The sequence below is a fragment of the Mesoplodon bidens genome (assembly GCF_964165515.1).
Source record: "Mesoplodon bidens genome assembly, chromosome: 2".
Lineage (NCBI taxonomy): Eukaryota > Metazoa > Chordata > Mammalia > Artiodactyla > Ziphiidae > Mesoplodon > Mesoplodon bidens.
This window is the reverse complement of record NC_138177.1, coordinates 107,506,444-107,532,467: the sequence shown is the minus strand read 5'-3', so window position 1 is coordinate 107,532,467 and position 26,024 is coordinate 107,506,444. Positions and strand designations below refer to the sequence as shown.

General features: G+C 38.3%; 1 protein-coding gene across 1 annotated transcript; it reads right to left on the bottom strand.

Annotated features, from left to right (window-relative positions):
- Nucleotides 1-1,532: 1,532 nt before the first annotated feature.
- Nucleotides 1,533-23,378, bottom strand: GBP6 (guanylate binding protein family member 6). The gene is made up of 11 exons (XM_081225591.1): nucleotides 23,238-23,378; nucleotides 14,413-14,629; nucleotides 13,491-13,618; nucleotides 11,137-11,246; nucleotides 10,737-10,933; nucleotides 9,134-9,379; nucleotides 8,115-8,395; nucleotides 7,180-7,392; nucleotides 6,153-6,255; nucleotides 5,623-5,816; nucleotides 1,533-4,678 (listed from the first exon to the last, which is right to left on the bottom strand). Exons 2-11 carry the CDS (start codon nucleotides 14,600-14,602, stop codon nucleotides 4,451-4,453), a joined length of 1,890 nt encoding a protein of 629 aa, XP_081081717.1. The 5' UTR covers nucleotides 14,603-14,629; nucleotides 23,238-23,378; the 3' UTR covers nucleotides 1,533-4,450.
- Between the last annotated feature and the right edge of the window lie 2,646 nt (nucleotides 23,379-26,024).

Genomic DNA, 26,024 nt, shown 5'->3' with positions numbered 1-26,024 from the left:
TTCCATTCAAGTAACAATACTGAGTAAGGAAGCCACACTTCCACGGAAAGGGGTACTAGGAAGAATGGTCCAGAGTTGATATATCAGTCACGGTACAGCACAGAAACAGAAACCACTTTAGTTTGTTTACACATAATACATTTGTACAGGTGATAGAGGAATAGAGATCAAAGACAGGGACCTGTGAAGTAACCCCAGGGCTAAGTAACTGCAGGAAGAAGCAACAATCTAAGGCTGGAGAGACAAGGGACAAGGTGCTGATACTGAAGCCCAGAGGCCTGGGCCTCACAGCAGAAAGTGATGCATCACAGGGCCTCTGTTGGGGCAGTTGGAGCCGCAGAGGAGATGTACCTCCTCCCAGATACTACGTGAGGAACACAGGAAGCAGAGACCCCTAATTGTCCCTTCCTCCCCACTCATAGTTTTCATCCAAGGCCTCATATCTTGGCTGAACCCAGCAGGCAGGCAAGGGAAAGCAGGAATGTGTGTGGTGCTGAGATGCAATTTCCACAGCAATGGAGAATAGCAGGAAAGGAGCAGAACAGATCTCAGAGCAAACAGGCAAAGACCAGCAATGATAAGCACTCCAGACACTACTATTAGAGAGACAAAGGGATCTTTCTATTTTTAAAAGGGCTGGAAAAAACTCATTTTAGCTAGTTAAAATGTTCCATCACTCAGACCTTAGATGGAAAATCACATTATTTACCTAAGGTCAGAAAGCTTTTGTCCTAGCCTCACTCTGGGACCCTGGAGTTCGGGTTCAGAGCTATAAAGCTCAAACTCTGCTCTGTGAGAGAGTTTGCTCATTTTTCAGCTTCCTCCAATCCAGCTATCAAGATGCTTGCATCAATCCAAGGGTCTTAGATTTGAGATCTTGTCTGTTATTTTGTTTCCATCAGATGGAAAAACACAATATTCTCAGCAAACACCTTTACTATTTTGACAATGGGTAATGGTAGGGATATTTATTACCCCTTGAAATGATAAAGAAATATTACACTCACTTATTCATACAAACATTCATCTATTTATTCATTCTTTCAATCACCATGCATCTGGGTTTTACTATGCTTTAACGTTATCATATTTGGTCCTTAGGATTCAGTAATGCACAGTTATATTCCCAGGCAAGATGGAGTAGATTGAAACCAAACTTAAAGAAGGACTATTTGGTTTCTACTCTGAGTCTTAATCACTATCCAGATAAGACATATATATTTGCAACATTTATTACTGCCTAAATATTGCCATAATATTATGTAAGTTCCCTATAGGGGGTAACCTGCATGAGAACAAGATCTTTACTTTGCTCTCTTCACATAAACCAGAACAATGGCACGTAGGGCATAAGAATTTAGTAAACAGTGTAAATAATTGGAACTAAGTATTCCTTAATGAGTACTAGATGTATGAATAAATTGTTAACTACTTTTGAAAGCCTTTTTCTTTTTTTAAGTGATCAATACAAGTTGGTTTTATTATTTTTTATTGAAAGGAAATAAAAACAGTATTTCAAAGAGATATCTGTACTCTCATGTTTATTGCACTGTTATTCACAATAGACAAGATATGAAAACAACCTAAACACTAATCAACAGATGAATGGATAAAAAGGAAGTGGTACATATACACAATGGAATATTATTCAGCCACAGGGAAGGAGGATGTTCTGCCATTTGCGACAACATGGATGGACCTTGAGCCCATTACGCTAAGTAAGTCAGACAGAGAAAGACAAGTACTGTATGATGTCCCTTATATGTCAAATCTAAAAAAGTCAAGACTTCTTTTTGTTCTTCAATTCGGGGTGTCTCTAGTCTAAGGGATTAGAACATCTGCTTAATTCAAGCTCTCAATGAGAACAGATATACAATATTTCTATAGAACAGTTTGCTTTTTCATTAAAACCTACCATTTATTGGCCACATATTCATTACTATATAGTTTCTTCCTTAAAAGTCAAAGCCATTCTTCCTTCTGAACACTTGAAGCCACAACTGGATAGAGTCATTTAAAATCTCCAGTGAAGATGTGTTAACATCCTTGCAGAGGCACAGAGACTGTGATACACGAAGTCACTGAGGAGGAGACTACACCAGAAAAGTTTCTTTTGCTCTGCTAACCTTTAAGACCTTAAAGGCTTAAAGGGTCACCTTAGAGACCTTAATCTAGTGTGTAAAATCCAAACTATCTATTACCAAAGACCCTTAGAGTGTTCATAAAAATCTGGCAATTGATGTTACACATGTGTCAGTCTTTTGTTTTTCCAGCAGATTCTTATGTAGTACACTCTGTGCCTAAACATACTCTGTGAAGATGTACAGAAAAATATGTAATGGTTTCTGTCCTCAGATGAACTTTACTTTTATTTGAAAACAAATACTAGACCAAATTAGTTGCATGGCACCTGAGCCAAGACTGCATTTATTACCAGGATCCTATGTGCCTCTACTTTAACAGGGAGACTGTGAAGTCTTCTCAGGATCTGAGTATCACTGCAAACTTGGATCCTGATTCCAAGAGTCATGGAAACATGTGGGCATTCCCATTTCCTAGCACACAGGTACCAAGTGAACTTCCAGAGGTCCCCTAGGAGGGGGACTGGGGAAATCATTATCATTTAACCTTGTTCTAGAGTTGCAGAGTCCTTTCTCTTGGGATCCTGCCCTCTCCTCCAGATGATAGGTTCATGATCTGAAATTGGTTTAGATCAAGGTTATGGACTGTGTCTTTTTTATCGAGGCTACCTCTCAGCCTCCTGGTAAACATCCTTGATTCCATTTGATTGTTTCCTCCCCTCCCTTTTGACTCTACAGACACCCTGTTCTATTTGCCATATTCAGAATTTTCTCTGCTCAGGTCCGGCTGGCTGCCACTCCAACCACGTTATAGACTAAATGCTTGTGTTCTCCAAAACTCATTTGAGGAAACCCTAACTTCCAATGTTCCAACGTACTTGGAAGTGGGCCTTTGGGGAGGAAATTAGGTAATGAGTATGGGGATTTCATGAATCTGATTAGTGCCCTTATAACAAAGAATCATGAGGTTCTCTCCCTGCCTCCTCCCTTTCCCAAAAATGTGAGGACACGGTAAGAAAGTTGCCATCTGTAAAGCTGCCAGAGGACCCTTACCAACAACACAACAGTGCTGGCACGTGCTTTTGGACTTACAGCTTCCAGAAACAGGGAAAAATAAACATTCTTGTCTTAGCCACCCAGTCTACGGTAATTTTATTATAGCAGCCTCAGCTAAGACAAACCATGATTCTCATCACTATGGTATGTACTTGGGCTTCTGATGTTTAAATGCTAACAGGTGGCCTCCATGCATCAGGGTCTATAATCCCCAGTACTATCAGGGCACCCAGTTCTTCAATGATACATCACGTCTTTGGCCCTTGCCTGCAGGAGAGAGTCCATCAACGAATATTCAAGAACGATGGGATTCCTCTCACCAGTGCATATTCTTAATGTTTAGTAATTTTCTTCCAATACCTTAGAAGTGTAACTCAAAGAGAGGAAGTGAAGTCTTCTCTAGCTGAGATTTCAAGGGGTAACAGGAAAGTTTATACCTTCTTTTTGAAGAAATATAAGGGATTAAAAACAAAGCCGAAGTGAAAACAAGATTAGGATGCAAATTTTATGCTTTCTAGTATTCTGATCCAACTCATTGAACAGACTGATGTCATTTCTAGAAGAAATAAGCAATTTTATCATCTAATTGTCAATTTCACATTCCATTTATTATCATGTTTAGTATTATACTTTATGTTTTCTTTGTTATTTGAGAAATGATAATACAAGCTTTCTTTACAAAATTGAAAAGATAGAGGATATAATGAAAAGTATGTGTCCCTTCCATCACTAATGCCAAGCTGTTCTCCCCAGAAGGAACCAATGATACCACTTTCCAATGAATCTTCCAGAGGCGTTCTATGTGTACATATATATGAGTGCACATAATAATTGCATTTTTTATGATGAACAGATTATACAAACTGTTTTGTACCTCATTTTTTTCAATTTACTATATATCTTCAAGTTGTTCTATATTTATACATATAAACCTCCACTGTCAATTTATTTACTGGCTACATAGTATTCCAGTATATGTACATGGAAAATGTATATTACCAATTTATATAGATGGACATTTAAGTAGTTTCCAATCTTTTGCCATTAAAAGGGATGCCTCAACGGGCCTCTTGTATGTATGTATGTATATATACATATATATGATTTTGCACACATATATTTCCTAAAAGTGAACATGCTATATCAAAGTGTCCATGCATTTATTCTATCTAATGTGGGCCAAGCATTGATATTTTCTAGTAATCACTTTTTATATTTAAAGATTTGCTGAATGAAAGTGAAAAGCATTCACACCAAACATAGGCCAGAGCATGTACATATATTATGTATCTATAATTTCTTTAAAAGGAGAGCTACTTCTTTTTAAATAGGGAGCTCACACCACTCACAATATGCCCAAGAAGTTTGCCTGGAGTGCACAATAGTGAAGAGATCTCTTTGCCAAATTTGTCCAAGGCTAGTGCCAGCCAGGGAGTATCATCATCTTTAGTATTATCAATCATATTTTTCAAATGATTTATCTCTGCATTCATCTCCTCAGATTTCTTTCTAAATCCTTCTTTAAGCAGAGCTTCCTGGACCTAAAAAAAAAAAAAAAAAGTGAGAAGGAAAGTAAAACTTTTTAAATCCCCATTTTTTTTCAAGGATTACATTTTGTCAAACTTTAAAACTTTGCAAACTATCTTTGTTTCACTGCTAAAATTGTTCTTTCTTACTCAGTCATGAAAGGAGAATTTTGTAACACAGAATATCTACTGGTTTGGACCTGAACACTAAGAGAAAGTATAGTTTACAGCCTTACTAATATTCACATACCATTGGGTTTTGCCAAAAAGCTAAGCCTGACATGAGGACAAATATATGTTCCAGCCAAAAAATGAGAGGTGAGAGGTAACCTTGGTCTGATTGCACTAATTCTCAGTCCCACTCAAGATGGTGCAGTCATCCAAATCATAGAAATCTGTTATAAACACATCCAGATGGACAGCGAGAGAATTCCCTCTATGCCACATGATAGCTTGGGTGTCTATCCACACCTGGAGACAATGCAGCAAGTTTAGAAGCCGCTGCCTCTCTATGTTTTTAAGTCTGGACATTTCCAATAGTTTTATGACAGCATAGATCTACCTCAGGGTCTTTGGGTGGTAGCAAGGTTCCTGGTAATTGGCAGTGATCCTGGTAAAGCAAACCAGTTGCTGCTCATATCAAATATATGTAGTTGGAATATCTGTTTAATGAAGCCTCATGAGATCATTTAAAAATTCTCAAAATGGATATCCAAACACTATTTATATTCTCCAAGGGATTGGAGGAGCCATAATCATGCTGAACTCTCCAGAGTCTACTTATAGAGTAGAATTCAAAGGCTTAGGAAGGATTCAAAGGCTTCAGGGTTTTAATAAATCACAAGCAGTAAATGGCAGTGGTGCTTCCCTCCATAGTCTTGCTGTAACCTTCGCCCATCCCTTCCTGATGTACAAGGGTAATGACCGTCAAGCACTACTAAGGCCACAGACTGACCTACCTTCAGCTTATGCTCCAACATCATATTCTGCTCTCTCAGTAGGTTTTCTCTTCCCCTCGCCAGCTTCTCTGTCAGCTGGGCTATGTTTTCCTGGAGACTCCTCTGTCGTGCTTCCATCTGCTGCTCCAGTTCCTGCAGTTTCTGTGTCAGCAGCTCCTGTTCCCTCTCAGCTGTCTCCCTCCTGGCCCGCTCCTCTGCCCCAAGAAGGTTTTAGAGAGGAATGAAAATAAGGTAAGGACTGATCTCTACCCTCCTGACCTCAGAGACCAAATAAAATTGGAAACGGAGGTAGGAAATCTCTGGAATCCGCCCCCCGTGTCCACACCACCAAGAGCACATTTCAGAATGTGATGGGAGAGGCTCTGTCTGGCTGACATCTAACCATGTTCAACCACAACTCCCCTTGCTGTTTTTGGATGTAACAGAGTTGTTCCACAGATGGAGAAGAGGCTCCTTCTTCCTTATCAGGAAGGTTTTACTCTCACACTGGTCAGAGGGAACTGCAGGACCGCCAGAGCCCTACTCCGTACCTACTATAGCCTTCTCCCCATCAGTGAGGGCTTTATCTGCCTGCAGGATGGATTTCTCTATTGCCACCTGTGACAGCAGAAAGCTCTGGAGGACTTCGTTTGCCTGAGGGACCAAGAAGGAGCACAGAACTTACAATTCCACTGAGGAGATAAGTGCTGCAAAAACAAGTATGTCCATGTAATTTTTGCTTCATGTTTAAAATTCTACAGTAGTTCACTACAAGCCTAAGCTCCTCACAGCGACCTGTCTTCCTCCAGTATCTAGCCCCATGCTACTTCCTTCTACTCACTCTAGATTCCAGCCAGTCAGAACTATGTTCAGTTCTACAAACCCAGGATGTCTGGTGCTTTTATATATTTCTCTTCCCAATGTGAAATACTGCCTCTAAAATGTGCTGCTGTTTTCCTCTGCTACTTGCTGTCTGTAACTTTAGGCAAGTTAGTTTAACCTGCTAAGCCTCTCTGTTCAGATCTTTAAAATGTTGACAATAAGTGTAGATGCTTCTTAATGTTATTTGAAGGATTAAAGAGTCTAGCGAACGAGCTTAGCATTATGGCTATAGGCAATAACAGTTCAAAATATGTCAGCTGCATTCTTATTATCATTATTACTTTTTTATTATTACATTTGTTACTATTACTTATGTAGCCCATTTTCGCAAGTTCACAAGTGTTATAACTTTGTATGCAATTGTCTGTGTATTGGACTTCCTCTCTTGTGATCAGCCTTGAGTACAAAGACTCTGATTTGTAAATCGTCTGCACTTGGCACATCAAAAAGCACGTTGTTGGATGAAGAAATGAACAATTTCTGTTCCGTCTCGTGAATTTTAGAAATCCATAGTCATTTTGTGGGAATGGACATTTCTCCTCAGGAATAAAGAACATTGTATGGACCTCAAGAGCTAAAGCTGTCATGATATGCCCATGTTCTCTCATTACCCACACCTGGTGCTGTGCTCTCAGATTTTCAGGAAACCCCCTTGACTCTATTCTGTAGACTCCCCATGCTCCCCTTATCCCTCACCTTCACTCCTTTCCTGGGCACTTGGCAATAGTCCCTTTTAAGCATTTCCTTTGCTTCCCTGTAAAGTTCATGACCTCCAGGAACAGAAAAAGTGCCTGCTGAAATATTTTCCATTAGGGCCTTGGAAAGCTCATGAAGTTTAGCCTGGCAGTATTTGACAGATGCCTGTTCATTCTGCAGCAAGAAACCCTCCTTCTTATCCTTTATGATTTCCTGCAAGGGAAATGTAGAGAGATGTCACCAGAAGCAAGGAACAGAGGAGATACATTTTCAAGGACTCTGGTAGAAGGACTGGTCTGACTGCAGTCCTCATGGGGAAAGCATTCTGTTGGAGTACAGGGAATAAAATAGCAATCACAAGATTTGATCTACTCACAATCTTGAAAACTCTCTGTAAGACCATAGGAAAGTTTCTTAGCCTCCCTTCAGGTTCTTCATCTGAAATGTTGGAGTTACCTTATCTAATCTCTGTGGTTCCTTGCATCTGCAACATTCAGTGATTCTATATTCAATGATACAAGGAGCAACCTAAGTTGAAAATGGCCTGGAATGAGGGGCTGATAAGAGAAATTTTGGTTGCTGGTCATGGGAATGTGTTCACAGGAAAAGAAACCAGCTTAAGAATAACTTTTGGGTGCTCTGGACAGCCTTGGAATCCACAGAAGTATTTACTTTACGAAGATATCTATACTGATTTTACATCAGAGATGAGAGACATTTCCGGATAAACTGCTTGAGGTTTGGCAGAAAAAATAAGGAAATGTAGTCCTTTGAAGCCCTATCCCTGATGGGAACACAGCTTTATCCTTGAGAGAGGGATAAGCCATGGGTTCAATAAAGGCTCTGCTAGGCTTTTGACAGATGCCTCTTCATTCTGTCATATTCTCCCCTTCTTCAAGAGGAGGGCACAAATAGTAAATACTAAGAGAAATTACCACAAGATTCTTCTGGAATTCCTGATTTTCATCCTTGAAGGAACGCTCCATGAAGATTGCAATGGCTTCCCTCTCACAGGATGCATGCACCTCCAGAAGCTCCTGGAGCGTGTCCGTGGGGAGCCTCAGTCGCTGAGTCATCTGCTCACTGTAGTGGTCGGCTGCTTTCTGCACGGCCGCTGAGTTCTCCAGCTGGGCCAGAGTTGTCACTGCGTTCTCCAAACAAGGTACAGCTCCAGTATTGATGGTATCCACATAGGTCACAACCAGAGTACTCAGACCTGAATAAGCCAGGACATTTAAGGGATAAATATTAAGTTATCAGTCAATAGGCACCAGGATTCTGAGGCTACATTTCTAAGGTCTCACACACACACACACACACACACACACACACACACACACCACTTCCCCCTTCTACTATCCCTAGCTTCATTTTCCTACTGACTCTTCATTTTTATGGTTTTCCAGCCCACAGGGCTGAAAAAAATAAAAAATTTTCCTGTATGTAAAATACTAGGGGATATCTGAAATATTGAAAGCAAGATAGATTACAGAGGTACTGAGATGAGACAGGGTATATCAGATTATATCAGATTATATTTATTCCCAATTCTGGGGCTTTGAATGGATTTTTCAGTGATTTATGGGCTAATATTTATTTTTGGACCACTGTAAATGCCCAAAATATTTTTTGTATTCTCCTTGTGAAGAACACTTACTATACAAGACTTCCCCTGAGAAAATGGAATTTTGTTTTTATACCCAGATAGTGAATTTTTTTCTTAGTGTAGGAATTTTTCAGATAAGTGGAAGCCACAGATTTCAGTGACAAAACTTGCAATTTGGGGGGGAGATTTTTAAATCTCTGAGAGTAAGATAAGTATAAAATATACACATTTCTTCATGGAGTATGAATGTCTGTAAAACCTAAATTCCATACGGAATCACACAAAACTACTGAAAAACACATATATAAAATATTCAATTGTCCCATGGAAATGGGAAAAGAGTCTCACGGTTCCCAGTGACTGTGATTCCCTCTCTGAGGGTCTTGGCTTTTGCATTGGTGAAGATGTAAGAACAGAAATTGTTTGTTTGTTCCAGGAATTTAGGATCCAGTTGGCCTTCAGACACATTCTCAATATCAGCTAGAAGTTCTTTGTTATTTGTTGGCCGGTCAAAGACAAAACATTTCCGTGTTGGAAAGAAATGCCTGATACACTCTCTGGGTAGATTTGATGTTTGGGCTTTGGGATTCTTGCCTGCGGGACAGAAAAAGAGAGATTAGACTGGGAAGACTCTTGGGACAAGGGAGCTAATGGTTTTTATGACAGGGATTTGTGTATCTTTGCTGTCTTCTATGTTTATAACTCCTTTAACATAGACATTCAGTACTTCTATGCACATCAAACTTATACCAATGATGTAACTCTGGGGAGATATTTGGGGAGACTTCTGATCCAGTAAAAGAAACCTATGGCTGGTATCCCCAGACCTGCACATGGTAGAGTAATCGTCTATTAGATGTTTACTGAACTAATGGCTAAAAGAATGAAAGGTCAAGTGTAACTTTTTGCTCCACTTAATCTCATGTAGGAATGGAGCTGCCAGACTAAAACGAAGAGCCACAAAAAAGGGATAATGAACAATATCAGGAATATTAGGAATGACACCAGATTATTTAGGGAAAATGATTTTGATGCTAAAAAGTAATTGGTACAGAGTTAGCTAATTTTTAGTAAAAAACACTGAAGGGTAAATGTACCTAAAATGTAATTTTAAGATGTCACCACTAATCAATAACCTCTTTGACATAAAGGATTATATTTGACCTGACAGTTGTCTTCTCCCGCCTAGCCAATTTCTCAATAAATATTTAAAGAAAGCATAAACAGAAAAATGAAACCAAAAAGGAATAAATCAGAATTGATATATCTTTCAAGATTTCATCAGATATACCCACTGTAAATGTAACCCATTAAAATAATTTATTAATTTGTAATTAAAGCATGGGTAAATATATGGGAATTAGGAGAAAGCTGTGATATGGAATGTAAAATGAATGTTCTAAAAATTATTGCAAATATCGAAAAGGCATAGATCGAAAAGACACACACTTCTTCAGGATTACTTAGAACATAAAGTCATTTTGTAGATGATATACTATACAGGATTAGAAAGTTCCCTCTTTGAGAAAAATAATACCTAACTATGTGAAATGCACTTCTTTTTTCATTAGATTGACTTTTCATTTTTTTTAATTTCATGTCTAACAAGTATCTTGTCAGTTGTTTCCTCAACAAAAAAAGCAGAAGCCAAAATAGGGAACTCAGGTGTCTGGTCTTTAGAAGATTTAGCACCCATTGTAATCTGGATGCTAAGTTACAAATGGTATGAAAAACAAATTGGTTTTGAATAATTTCACTTTACCTTACACTTTACTTTTCTTAAGAGAACTTAGACTCCAGTTGCTAGAGCTTTGCAATCTGCTTTCCAGCCACAATTTCTACAGACTTTGATCTAGTCTCAGATACAAATGCAGCCCCAGAGATGGTGGACGGTGTGTAGTAGATCCCACCCTCTATTGGACCATCCACTGTCCAGGCCATGCTCTGATACCTGGAATCAGCTTCAAGGCGTTCTCCAGGTACTCATCTTCTGTGATAGGGTGACCGTTTAACATCAGCTCCAGGGTGAAATCCCGTACAGTCCAGATAAAGTCTGGAAAGAAACTCACAAACTCTGTGGAATCTTCTACTACACCAGGTCTTGAAGAGGACTTGGCCCTGATGAGTTCTGTGAGCTCTGTCACATAACTAGGAACTTGTTTAAGAAAAAGGAAACCCCTACACACAATTCCCACATTTCCCTAATTAAAAAGTATTATAATCACTCTCTTTTGCCATTGAGTCCCCTCCACTCCACTAAAGGCAACTAAATAACAGGGAAGGAGAAACTGACTCTATCTCCATTCCCAAAATCTCAGTGAAACTTGGTGGTTCAGTTCCTGGAAGGATACTGCAGTTGCTCCAAGGCCTGGTGGTTGATGGTGCTCATGCTGTTGTAGACAAAGCTGCTACACAGAAGCACAGCCAGGGCAAAGATCCATGAGTCATTCTTAGGGTCACCCTAGAAAGCACATTTGAACATGAGACTTAGGAGTTTACTCCTAAATTAGAAATTCATTCATACACTTATTCTATCATATTTTCATTTATTATTTCAGCTGACATACTCACCATGCAAATAAATTGTTTGAAGAGAAACATAAATACAGATAACAGCTTTGACAATTACAAAGATATTTTTATGTTTCCAGTTTTTTCATATATAAAATCGTTCTTATCTTCATAGTGCTTTTTTTCCCCTCAATTGGATGAAGTAAAATAACATATACATAAAATCTAGTACAGTACTTGGTGTGTAATTATGTATTCAATGATGAGTGTTACCCCTTATTTATTCTACAAATATTTATTAATCATAGCCCATATAAAATATACCACAGTTGGCATAACTGGGTATTTAAATTATATCCAATCAATAAATATCTGCAGGAAGTTACTGAATGCTCCCCACTGTTTCTTAGATTTCAAAAAGCCATGTTAAAAATGACAATTATTCCTTTCAAGATGCCTATTTCAAAGCAGTGACAAACATCCATAACAATAAATGCAACAAAGATGACAGTACCTATAACAAACTTACATCTTAATAATGTATATAAGCAGTTGAACTTATAGCTATAATATTAAATTAAAATTTATGTTTGTCAAGGAAGAATAGAGCTATGAAAGCTGGAGAAAGAATCTATGATATGAAAGCCTCCTCAAAGTCTTGAACTGAGTATTAAAGAATTGGTGGAATGTGGAATTGAAGAAATGAAGGTGGTCCCATAGATAGAAACACTCACAGAAGCAAAATTAGACATGGGAGAATACAGGGGTCTTGTAATGAAAATAGAGTTATTTCATTTGACTGGAGCAGAGGGTGAGTGGAGAAGTACATTTGAGCTCTAGTGCAGCCTGATGAAGGGCCTTCAAATTTGTTTGTATAAATCATAGCACTGTCTAAGTAATAGCATAAATCCGGGGATCATTTCTACTATAATGGTTGTGAAGCTATTCCTTAGAACAAATGCAAAAACTGTGATTCATGTCAAGAAGAGTCTATATAGGAGTTTGGGGGGGAAATAGTCTATTCATCACTTTATTTCCCCAAAACCCAATTTTTTAAAATAATCAATTAGGATAAGAAGAAGTGGTATTTATGACAAACAATAAATTATTTCAACAACAAGACTATATCATTGCTTGATATATGATTTTAAAATAAATACAGAATTTCTAATTCTCCTTTGGGAAGAAATAGAAAGCTATAGAAATTTAGATACTTCCAAATAAGTCTCAAAGTAAGTTGAAAAAAAATAATTTATTTCATCCATTAGTAGAAAGCTAAAATACCAAAAATCCATCTTAAAATGTTTCTTGTAGGACAAACACATGCCTTTATAGAAACAGCACATTCAGGGGTATCTTACAGCATTCTACGATGCTCTGTGAGTAGTTGATGAACTTCATCATAGAAAATATAAACCCATCTCTTAACTCGAACCCTCAAATACATTCTTCATCTGGTAGCTAAGAAGGTGAATCAGAAAACTTTCCTCACTCCCAGGTTGATGTTTCTCCACTTTCTTACCAAGGCATTCTTACACTTAACTGTAAATTATGGAAACTGTGAGGTGCTGCCTGGATCACCTTTCAAGACTGAAGGACTTAGTCCTCCAGCTGTTGGGAGTGCTGGTGAAAGACAGTCTTCAGGTGTCAGGCCTATTAATTAGAAAGGCTTCCAGAGCAGGCTTTCGATAATTTATCAGCACCCTTGTCCCAGCTCAGGATAACTCAAAAGGACCGTTCAACCTAGAGCTCACATGGAATTGACAGAAGTTGGAGATTGCAACACAGCACTTCTTCCTCTCTCCAACCTGCTTCTTTACCAATCATACTTTATTAAACCTGACTGCATATGTGTGGCCTTGTCAACTGGACTAAAGACTTTGAGGACAGTACCTTTATTTTGGTCAGTGATATCTACAGTACTAAGTCCAAAGGTCTAGAATTCAGTTGTTCAACAATTATTTATTAAATGTAATCAAGTCATCCACACAGTGCCAAGAAATATAAGATTTTATCTAACATACCATGATACCTTACCTAGAAGTGAGATTCAAACAAACCATGGTCTGCCTCCTTTACTATAGGTGATTTCTAGACTTTACAAATAGACTACAGCAGTTAAATGTCTATGACCATCAAGCAATAAGGAGAAAATCCAGAATAAAAAGGATTTATCTGTGATTTTCTGCCTTACCTTTTCCACATCGCCCAGGCCCTCTGTGTCCAGAAGGACCAGGGTATGGTCTGACTTGGAAGGGTGAGGCACACACCACATCCAGATGCCCTTTGTTTTAGACTGCACTGTAGAGCCCAGAGGGAAACCTGCAAGGGGAGGGGAGAAAGCAACATTCAGTTACAGCAGATAATCTAAGCAGCCCAGGGGCTACAAAGTGAGACTTACTGGAGTGTAAGTACCCCAGCATACAACATGGTGCTTTATCTATTTCCTCAAGAATGTCCTGCTTTGTCTGTCATCCATTTCAAGGAGGAGGGGATATTAATCGTGAGAATGATGCCAAGCAAGGGATCAACAAGGAGACAAAGAGGTATCCATGAATCAGACAAAACAGAGGTCTCAGATAAACATAAGAAGAGTATTTTGAAAGAATCGTGAGGTTCAGAGGCAGAAAGAAGTGGATTGCAGTAAAATATGGGCAGGCAAAAAAGTGGAAAAAAGAAATTGAGATTATATTTTTTGCCAGACAAAATAATTTTTGAAAAGGGGGAGAGGTATCAGCCACAATAGGATATGAAGTCCAGGAAGGATTTTTAAGAAAATAGGTAATGAAACATCTTTATATGTTGATGAGAATATTCCATAGAAAACCAAAATGTGTTTCAAGAGAAGACACAATTGTAAGAGCCCAGTACTTAAGCAGGTAGAAGAAGGTAGGATTTTTTGCATACATAGGAGAAATATTGCTTTATAGGAATAAAGAAAAAAATATGATAACAGATCACAGTAAGGTAGTGATTTAGTGGTGAGAATTAGAAGTGAAACGTTGGTTTATTGAGAGGAATTTGGTTCTCCCTTCATATGACCAGGGAAGAAAATTAAGAGGCTGAGATATCAGCTAGAGTCAAACAAATGGATCCTGACCAAGTACAACACTCACCATGGTTCTGTCCTGTAAGACGGTTCATCAAGTAGGATTTGCCTGTACGATACAATCCTACAATGGCCACCACCACCAATGGCTGAGAAACCTTCTCAAGAATCTGTAGAGCTTCCTGGTTCACTGACAGCAGCTCATTGTCATTTTCCACCAGACAAATGGGGTCCATCATGTTGGGTCCTGATGCCATGGCAACCTGCTAACCTAGAAGTGCTTCCTAGTAGAAATAAGATTATAAAGTCATTCCCTAACTCAGAGTCATACAAACATTTGTCAACATTGGACTTGGTAAGATTTCTGTACTTTCCATGAGACAAAAGCTAACCTAGAATTAGCAGACTACAGAGGTTTTCCTCCATCATTCCCTCAAATCTCTGATGATGTTTGTAGTGAAACACAGGCTATTATCACTGTCTATAGGTTTACTTCAATAATAATAATAAAATTCAAGTTATTGTTACTACACACTGAAGGCCTATGATATACCAAACCCTATGATACATAAAGTACATACCCACCAAAACTCATGATTAAAAGAACCAACCATGCTATTAGAGACATGGAACATCCAGCTTCATCCCCCAACCTCTGGGAATCAGAGAAGAGCTGAAAGTTGCATAATCATCAATGACTAATTGTTTAATCAACCATCCCTATTTAATGAAGACTTCATTTAAAAAACTGAAAAACCCTAATTAAAAGGGTTCAGAGAGATTCTGACTTGATGACCATGGAGGTGGTCAAAGGATGGCATGTCTAGAGGGGACATGGAAGCTCAACAACACTTTCTTACCTTTCTCTATGCATGTCTTCTATCCTGCTGTTCCTGGGTTGTATCCTTTTTTAATAAACCAGTAATATAGTAAGTAAACTATTTTTCCTGATTTCTGTAAACCATCCTAGCAAATCATTGAACCTGAAGACGAGATGGTGGGAACCTCCAATGTATAGCCAGTTAGAAGTCCGGGTGACAACCTAGACTTGCAATTGGCATTTGAACTAGGGTGCAGTCCTGTGGGACTGAGCCCTTAACCTGTGGGGTATGGACTAACTCTTGGAAATTAGTGTCAGAAGTGCTTAGTGTGAAAAAAATGCCCAGATATGTGGTGACCAGAAGTGAAGTATGGAGAATAGAGAGTTGAGAGGAGAAATTGAATTTTTCCTTTTCAGGGTGGAGACAAACAATAGATGATCAAAAGACCCAAGGAGAGAAATTTTGGGAAATTAAGATATTTAAAAGCAGCACATACAGGGGAAAACTGAAAAGGCACACCAGGTTCAGGGAAGATGCATGCTCAGAAAAGTCTAAAAAGACTTTATGGTTTCTCCTTAGCTTAATCCCAAGCCTCAAAACCAAGGGCCAGCTTAGTGAAAGAATTCCATGGCACAAAGCCAGTATGCAAAGAATGGGAAAGTTAGCTGCTTTTATAAATGCCCAATTTTCAACAAAAGCAACAACAAAACAAAAATCACAAGGCATACAAAGAAATGTATGCCCATTCAAGGCATACAAAGAAAATGTGGCCCTTTCAAAGGAAGAAAATAAAGTAGTATGAAACACCCCTGAAGAAATACATGCACTAAGTGTTCTAGGCAAAGACTTTGAAATAACTTTCTTAAATATGCTCAGAAAGCTAAATGAAAACACAAAGAACTAAAGAATATAAGAAAAACAATATGTGGGGACTTCCCTGGTGGCCCAGTGGTGAAGAATTTACCTTCCAATGTAGGGGACACAGGTTCGATCCCTGGTCGGGAAATTAAGATCTCACATGTTGCAGGGCAACTAAGGCCATGTGCCTCAACTACTGAGCCCGCGCAGCACAACTAAAGAGCCCGTGTGGCTCAACTACAGAGTCCATGCATTCTGAAGCCTGCACACCACAACTAGAGAGCCTGCGCAGTGCAGCTACTGAGCCCATGTGCTATGGAGCCCACACACTACAACTAGAGAGAAGCCCGCATGCCACAACGAAAGATCCCACATGCCGCAACTAAGACCTGAGACAGCCAGAAATTAAATAAATAAATAAATAAATAAATAAATAAGCTGTAACTCCATCCCATCCACACATTTCTAAAAAAGAAAAGAAAAGAAAAACAATATGTGAACAAAATTTTAAAATCAACAAAGTGATAAAAATAATATAAAGGAACCCAGTAGAAATTCTGAAACTGGAAAATACAATAACTGAATTTAGAAATTTTCTAGATGGGATCAGACTTATGCAGTCAAAAGAAAGAATCACCAAACTTAAAGTTAAGATATCTGAAGTTATAAAGTCTCAGGAGCAGAAGGAAGAAAGAATTTTTTAAAGTAATATAGCCTAAGAGATTTATGGGATATTGTCAAGTAGACAGATATATGCATTACAGAAGTCACTAAAGCATAAGGGGAGAGGCAGGGCAGAGAGATTCTTTGAGGAAATAATCACTAAAAATTCCCAATGTGATGAAAAGACATGAATCTACAAATGCGAGAAGTTCAACAACTCAAATAGGATAAATAATTAGAGACCCATGCTGAAACGTATTATAATCAAACTGTCAAAAGACAAAGAGAGAATCTTGAAAGCAACAAGAAAGAAGCAACTCATCACAACCCACCACCTAAAAGAATTAGAAAGAGAAGAACAAACAAAGACCAAAGTCAGCAGAGTGAAGGAAATAATAAAGATCAGAGAGGAAATAAATAAAATAGAGATTTAAAAAAAACAATAGAAAAGATCAATAAAACCAAGAGCTGGCTTTCTGAAAGGATAAACAAAATTGACAAACCTCTAGCCAGGCTCACCAAGAAAAGAAGAGAGGACCGAAATAAACAAAAAAAGAAATGAAAGAGGAGAAATAACAACTGCAACGTAAGAAATACAAAATAACATAAATGGATACTATGAATAGTTATATGCCAACAAACTGAACAACCTGGAAGAAACTGACAAATTTCTAGAGACATAGAGACTGCCAAGCCTGAGTCAAGAAAAAACACAATTTGAACAGACCGATCACTAGAAATGAAATAGAATCTGTAAAAACAAGCAAACAACCAAAAAAACTACCATAAAACAAAAATCCAGGACTGGATGGCATCACTGGGGAATGCTACCCAACATATAAAGAAGAACTTATACCTATCCTTCTCTAACAATTCCAAAAATTGAAGAGGAGGGAACACTCCCAAATTCATTCTATGAGGCCACCATTTCCCTGATACCAAAACAAGACAAAGGCACCACAAAAAAAGAAAATTACAAGCCAATATCTTTGACGAATATAGATGCAAAAATCCTCAACAAAATATTAACAAACTAAATCAACAATACATAAAAAGAATCATACACCATGATCAAGTTGGATTCATTCCAGTGTCACAAGTATGGTTCGATACAGGCAAATCAATGTGTTACACCACATTAACAAAAGGAAAAACAAAAATCACATGATCAATTCACTAGATGCAGAAAAAGCATTTGACAAAATTCAATATCCATTCATGATAAAAACTCTTGTCAAAGTGGGTAGAGAGGAAGCATATCTTAACATAATAAAGTCCATTTACGAGAAACTCATAGCCAACATAATACTTAATGGTGAAAACTTAAGAGACTTCCCACTAAATTCAGGAACAAGACAAGGATGCCCACTCCCATCACTTCTCTTCAACACAGTATCGGAAGTCCTAGCCACAGCATTCAGACAAGAAAAAGAAATAGAATGTATCCAAATTGAAAAGGAAGAGGTAAAATTGTCACTATTTGCAGATGACATGATACTCTCTGTATAGAGAACCCTAGAGTCTCCACCCAAAAACTATTAGAACTAATAAATGAATTCAGCAAGGTTGCAGGATACAAGATTAATATACAGAAATCTCTTGCATTACTATACACTAATAAAGAAATATTAGAATGAGAAAATAAAGAAATCTCATTTAAAATCACATCAAAAATAAAATAAAATATCTAGGAATAAACTTAACAAAGGATTTGAAGACTATACTCCAAAAACAATAAAACATTGATGTAGGAAATTGAAGATGGTTCAAAGAAATGGAAAGACTTCCAGTGCTCTTGGATTGGAAGAATTAATTTGATTAAAATGGCCATACTACCAAAACAATCTACAAATTTAATGCAATCTCTATCAAAGCATTTTTCACAGGACTAGAGCAAACAATCTGAAAATGTATATGGAACCACGAAAGATCCTGAATTGCCAAAGCAATCCTGAGAAAAAAGAGCAGAGTTGAAGGTATAACCCTCCCAGCCATCAGACTACATGACAAAGCTACAGTAATCAAAATGGCATGGTATTGGCACAAAAAAAAACACATAGCTCAATGGAACAGCATAGAGACCCCAGAAATAAGTCCATACTCATATGGTCAATTAATCTGTGACAAAGGAGGAGAGAATACACAATGCAGAAAAGACAGTCTTTTTTTTTTTTTTTTTTTTTTTTTTTTTGGCGATACACGGGCTTCTCACTTTTGTGGCCTCTCCCGTTGCAGAGCCCAGGCTCCGGATGCACAGGCTCAGCGGCCATGGCTCACGGGCCCAGCCACTCTGCGGCATGTGGGATCTTCTAATTCTTAGAAAAAAAACATAGGGGAAAATCTTCATGATATTAGATTTGGCAATGATTTCTTGACTGTTACACCAAAGGCATGGGCAAAAAATGAAAAAATAATGAATTAGACTTCATCCAAATTAATAACTTTTGAGCTAAAAAAGACATCATCAACAGAGTAACAAGGCAAAAACAGAATAGGAGAAGTATTTGCATATCACACATCCAATAATGAATTAGCATCCAGAATGTATAAGAAATCCTACAACTCAAAAACAGCAAGGGCTTCCCTGGTGGCACGGTGGTTAAGAATCTGCCTGCCAAGGCAGGGGACATGGGCTCGAGCCCTGGTCCAGGAAGATCCCACATGCTGCGGAGCAACTAAGCCCGTGTGCTACAACTACTGAGCTTGCGCTCTACAGCCCATGAGCCACAACTACTGAGCCCTCATGCCACAGCTACTGAAGCCTGCATGCCTAGAGCCTGTGCTCCGCAACAAGGGAAGCCGCCACAATGAGAAGCCTGCGCATCGCAAGGAAAAGTAGCCCCCACTCGCTGCAACTAGAAAAAGCCCACGCGCAGCAACAAAGACCCAACGCAGCCAAAAATAAATAAATTGAATAAATAAAAATTTATAAATTAAAAAAAAACAGCGAAAAGAATGTGATTCATAAATAGGCAAAGGACCTGAACAGACATTTCTCCAAAGATATACAAATAGCCAATAGACACATCAAAGGATGCCTGACATCACTAATCATTAGGGGAATATGAATCAAAACCACAATGAGATACCACCTCACACCAATTACGGTGGCTATTACTAAAAAAAAAAAAAGGCAAACAAGTGCTGGCCAGGATGTAGAAAAATTGGAACCCTTGTGCATTGCTGGTGGGAATGTAAAATGATGCAACCACTGTGGAAAACACTATGGTGGTTCACCAAAAAATTGAACATAGAACTACTATTTGATCCAGCAATTCCACTTCAGGGTATATACACAAACGTATTAATAGCAGGGACTTGAACAGATATTTGTACACCAGTGTTCACAGCAGCAGTATCTAAAATAGCCAAAAGGTGAAACAACGCAAATGTCCATCAAAGAATGAATGGATAAACAAAATGTGGCAAGTCATACAATGGAATATTATTCAGCTATAAAAAGAATGAAATTCTAATATGTTACATTGATGAACCTTGGAGACATTATTCTAACTGAAATAAGCCAGACACAAAAGAAAAATATAATATGATTCCTCTTATATGAGCTACCTAAAATAGTCAAATGCATAGACAGTAACTAGAATAGTGTCTAGCACGGACTGCAGGGAGAGAGAATGGGGAGTTATTGTTTATGTAAAGGGTACTGAGTTCCCATTTGGGATGGTAAAAATATCTGGAGATGGATAGTGGTGATAGTTGCACAACTATGTGAATGTACTTAGTACCACTGAACTATGTAAAATGGTTAAAATGGTAAATTTTATGTTAAATATATTTTTCAAAATAAAAAGTTTAAAAAAAAAGCAGACAATCTATTTCTCTGTGCCATGCTACTGCAACCAATTAATTGGCAGAATAATCTTCTTCAAAGACATTGGTTATCCTATAAGTTCCTTTATTAATAACCAGGGTAGCTTTCAAGTGACCATCATACACCAAAATGTGCTAACACTTTAATGTGATCCTACGTGTTCATCTTTTACCTGCAGGTACAGAAGGGTGTTAAGTAGAAGAAGCAGCAGCTGTGTGGGAATGAGGTCAATAAAAAGGATGCAGCCTCTCTTTCAAAAAGAGAAAGCAGGAGAGAGGAGAATGTCTTGTATCTTAAGGGATTCAGGCTGAAGTACTTAGCTGAGAAGGGTCAAGTTTTTTTGCAACTTAGTCCCAGAAATGAGAATAAGAATAAAAATGCAAATATCATTTTATATAACATTGAGAGAGATATACATATATTTAGAGAGAGAAAGCAAATCTAGCAAAAGATCACCACTGGGTAAATCTAGGTGAAAAGGATATGGGATTTCCTTGTCATTGATTTCCAAGGCAAAGTTTGATTTGAAAAATTAAGTATTAAGAGCACAATTATACCATGGGTCTCCTAGCATATTTTTGATTGCTATTATATTAAAAGTTTCCTATAATATCTATGCATGTTTCATTATCAGAATATATAAACATGATATCATATTCAAATATCTCAAATATTCAGTTTTATATTTATAGGTCAAATATTCAAGATGCATCCAATATTATCAAAAAAATACCAAAAAAACCCCCCAAAAAACCCCGAGAAAACAGCTCTATCAGTTACTACTCATGTGGCCTTAAACAAGAAGTCTCACCTAGCTAAACTTAAGTTTTTAAAGATTGGGCGTGGTGGTGGTGGTGGTGGGATGAACTGGGAGATTGGGATTAACATATATACACTAATATGTATAAAATAGATAACTAATAAGAACCTGCTGTATAAAAACAAATAAATAAAATTAAATTTTATAAAAAGGATAATTATAGGGGTAACGTGAGAAAAATTATAGGTCCAGCCTGGAGGATGTTTTGATAATAAAATTAAATACTATAAGCTTATATCTGAGCATAGCATGCAACACAAAATAAGATTTCAGTACATGTTTGTTGAATTAGATGGAGATTTATCCACAATAATTGCACTGAACAAGTTGGTCCATTGGGTGCATTTGAACACAGTCTGTGAACTCTAGGTTACTAAGAAACAAGGTCTACAAATAAAAATTTTTTATCAGAGGAAAGCAGCAAGCAAATTCAAACACTGCTCCTGCACCATCTCCTTTTGTCTAATTCTTCAGTGTGGGGAGTAAAGAATACAAAGGAAAACATGGGCCTCTAGCAGCTACATTATAATTTCTGCAGTTGTCCAGTCCCCTCTTTAGAGTGAAGACTAAAGGAAGCTGTAGGAAGATGTGAGAGGAACAATTGCAAACAACTTTATATATGGAATCTAAAAAAAAAAAATGGTCATGAAGAACCTAGGGGCAAAATGGGAATAAAGACGCAGACCTACTAGAGAATGGATTTGAGGACACAGGGAGGGGAAAGGGTAAGCTGGGACAAAGTGAGAGAGTGGTAGTGTATATATGGACATATATACACTACCAAATGTGAAATAGATAGCTAGTGGGAAGCAGTCGCATAGCACAGGGAAATCAGCTCAGTGCTTTGTGACCAGCTAGAAGGGTGGGATAGGGAGGGTGGGAGGGAGGGAGATGCAAGACGGGAGAGATATGGGGATATATGTGTATGTATAACTGATTCACTTTGTTATAAAGCAGAAACTAACACACCACTGTAAAGCAATTATACTCCAGTAAAAACGTTAAAAAAAAAAAAAAAAGACTGCACTCATTCAAAGGTTTAAAAATAAAAGGGGGAATCAAAAAACCCTGCAGGGGTGCCCTACATTCTCCTCTGAGTATTTCCTTTTGTCTTTGCCTCAATAAACTGCTTCTTTGTTCTCTTCGCTCCAAAAAAACCAAAACCAAAACCAAAAAAAAACCAGATCTGTGATTTCTTAGCTGTGAATAGGCTACAGAATTTTTAACTTCAATTAACAAAGTACAACTGTTCAGTCCTGCTCAGGATTGGTTTTCAAAATTTGATCTACAGAAGAATCATCCAGAGGGGTTGTTAAACCCAGATTGTACAGATTTTTTAAATGCTACAAAAGACTCCAATGTAACTATGAAAAACAAACCAACAAACACAAGGGCGTGGGGGAGAAGAGAGAGGGAAGAGAGAGAGGACGAAAAAAAGAGAGAGTTTTGAAGAGATTTTTAATTTTTAACTAATAAAAGATCAGCTATGTGGGAACTAAATTTATCTCTACATAGATATTTTCAGAGCTCTCGCTATGAAGCTTTCTTAAGTTATGACTGATAGAAAGATTAAAAGAAACAATCTCTTCAGATGATAATTGCCTATAACCTCCTTGGCAGAGACTGTCTTATTCTCTGAATTCTAATGCCAGCCACAGAGCTTGATAAAGCAAGACAGGCAAACTCCCATGAGGACTCTTTCGAGGAGCAGCACATCCAGGGAGACAGAGTGCGCCTGTCACTTTGCAGACCTTACTGATCCAGAGAAGCTGAGCGTCCTCCAAACTAAAGCCAGCCATAGACCTCTGCACCCCAGACAATAGGCAACCTGCCCTTTCTCAATTGTCACTTTGAATCAGAAATCAATTTTGGGTTGCACATAAAAGAGATAGGCATACCTGCTCCACACACACCAAGAACAGTTCCAGTTGTCTCTCACCCCTTGCTCACTTGCTCCTTGCACCTTTCTGTCCCTCCTTTATCAAAGCTAAAACAGACTGAGCAAGCCAGTCTCCCCTTCCAGTAGAGTAACGGGATAAAACTGAAATTGAAAGTGAAAGTAATTCACGCTGTTTTTGAGATAGCAGAGTCGTGCCAGATCTGGTGACTACAGCATGAATATGGGTGTGGGGTGCAGGGTGAAAGGAAGTTAGAAAAAGCCAGTCACCCAATAGTCACATCCTAACACATTCCACCAGCTTTCTTTGGGCCTCCCCACATTGAAGGCTTTCCTAGCCTCTCTTCTTGATACATCTCTCCCGGGTGTAAGGTTGCCTATGGTGGCTTACGTCTCCCTGGCAAACAAGAAAATTAGAAAATCCATGGCACAAATGTAAGCAAAGCAGTATAAACCAAGTATATTTCAAGTATTTTTCTCTTAGCGAGGATTCCTGAGTGCTTTGTTAGTGAAGAGCTCTTAACATTTTAACCTGTTCCCTAATATATATATATTTAATGAAACAAGTATCTTTTATAATAATTAGAAAATAAAGATAAGTAAAGATGAAAATGAATAACCCTTCATGGTATTATCCGGGGATGCTCACTACTGGCTTGGCATTCTTGTACTTCCCCAAAACATGGACGCTCTCCTAACATAGGTACAACCCCTTTTCTACAGAAGTTTAGCCAATTGGATCAGTTTCAAAGGGATTTATTCAGTCAGATAAGAAAGTGATTGGGTGTGCCTGTTTGTTAGTGAGGAAGGAAATGGAGCAGCTTATAAGAGAAAAATGGAGGTGCAGTAGGAATACACCCAAGGAAGTCAGGTTGTGAGAACGAAGGAGTCCTCCTACTTCCTCCTCTTCTCCACCTTCCTCACCATTCTCCTTGTCTATGGAAACTTTTCCATAAAAGGCCAGATAGTAAACACTTTAGGATTTGCAGGCCACAGATCTCTGTCACAACTATTCAGCAAAAGTATCCATAGACAATGGGTAAACAAATGGGTGTGGCTATGTTCCAGTAGGATTTTATTTACAAAAGTAAGCAATAGGGCAGATTTGGCCTATGGTCTATAGTTTGTCCACACTTGGTTTAGGTAAGTGTGATGCTACTACATGCTAGGGGTTGTCGCCGTCTCATGTATCATTGTTTTACAGGCCAAGTGAATTTTGGTCTAAGTCCAAAGTCTCAGGCTGAGTATCTGCTTCTATGGCCATTTGGGTCAAACAGTATCTAACTATCCTTATTGTTTTGGAGCAGAGAGATGGAAAAGGAGTGTGTTTACTGTCCATATGTCTGAGCATCATCCAAGTGAGTTCCTGCCTGGGTGCCCGAACCATGCATCCACATGTCTACATAACTAATTGTCCAACTCCCAACAACATAGCACTCCAAGTAGCTCCTAAACAGGCCAAAGAGAAGCAAGTGGTGATAGAATATAGTCAGTGGTAATAAGGAAGAGGCTGGTTTGGTTGTGGGACACCTGGCCATGTCTACAGGCCTCTGTGAATGAGTGAGGAAGCCTAACATCTGGGTACATGTCAAGGTGACTTCAGCTAGCTTGAGTGGACTGTGCCTTGGTGAAGGTTATACAGACTTTTCTGCCTGCATTTGCTAGACTGTCCATTCCAAGAACAGATTAAAGGACACAGTTCCCGAGGATGCAGCACAAGGCCAAACCTAAGATATAAAGGCTTGCAGACACTGCCATCATGTGGTAACTCAAAATCATAATCTATCCATTAACATATGAATGTTCCTGTGAAAAGTACTTCACTGAATTCAATATAAATTCAATATAGAATCTATAGAAATTCAATTATAATAAAGTAGAAATCCATATATACAAATGTATCACATGCATGCAATGATAATTTTGCCTTTATATGTTTCCTAACGTAAACATTGGCTATAATGTAAGTTCTCTAAAGGTTCATTGAAATGAAGAGAGAAGTAGTACGGTCTTAAGCTCCTTTGGAGAAAATGTTTCTACCTGGGTTTTCCCTCTCAGAAAAGAGACTTGGATGCACATAGTTATTTGAGAAATGATGACAAGAAGCCAGAGGGAGGGAGAAGGGGGGAAAGGGAGAGTAAAAGAGGGAAATGGAAAAGTCAAAAAGGTGAATTATTGAGCCGGTTACCCTTGTGGGAAACTGGAGATCAATCCCAACATGGATATTCTGAAGAACTACATGGAATGCATTTCAGAAGTGTCGCTTTGAAGGGAAATGTGAGGATTTTCCCAACAACTCATGTTTCCCATTGACTGAGAGTTACCATAGAGGCCTTTAACCCCTCTAAACTTACAGCTGTGAAGAAAAGCCTGAGAGAGAATAGATGAAAGACACTCGAGTAGGACATAGAAGTATGCTGTCTGGTACCATGAGTGCACTGCTACAGTGGGTTTGAGAATAGAGGCAAGAGACAGAATGAGCAGATAATAAGCACCGGAAATACTGAAGCCAAGGAATTGGGAAATACAGTGACCTAATCTGAATAATGTTTTCAGATAAAGTCTTGTACTGGAAACAATTTACAATTCTGGATTTTAAAAAGTATCTTTGTAAAAGCAATAAAGTTTTTTGGCAAACTAGTAATGAATGACATCATTAGGTCAAATTTCATGGGAAAGTGGGAACTCAAAGAGTTGTGTGGAACATTAAAGCTGCTTTTTCCTGATAGCATTTGCCAAACAAGGGAATGTACCATCAGTTTTGAAGGCATTATGAGATTAGGGGCCA

What these genes read in the sequence shown, in the direction of transcription:
- GBP6 (XM_081225591.1), bottom strand. Translation starts at nt 14,602, where the DNA reads ATGGCATCAGGACCCAACATGATGGACCCCATTTGTCTGGTGGAAAAT. An exon ending in CGCCTTGAAGCTGATTCCAG is followed by an intron (nt 9,380 to 10,736) that starts GTATCAGAGCAT and finishes TCTGTCCCGCAG; the next exon opens with GCAAGAATCCCAAAGCCCAA. An exon ending in AATCACAGTCACTGGGAACC is followed by an intron (nt 8,396 to 9,133) that starts GTGAGACTCTTT and finishes TGGCTTATTCAG; the next exon opens with GTCTGAGTACTCTGGTTGTG.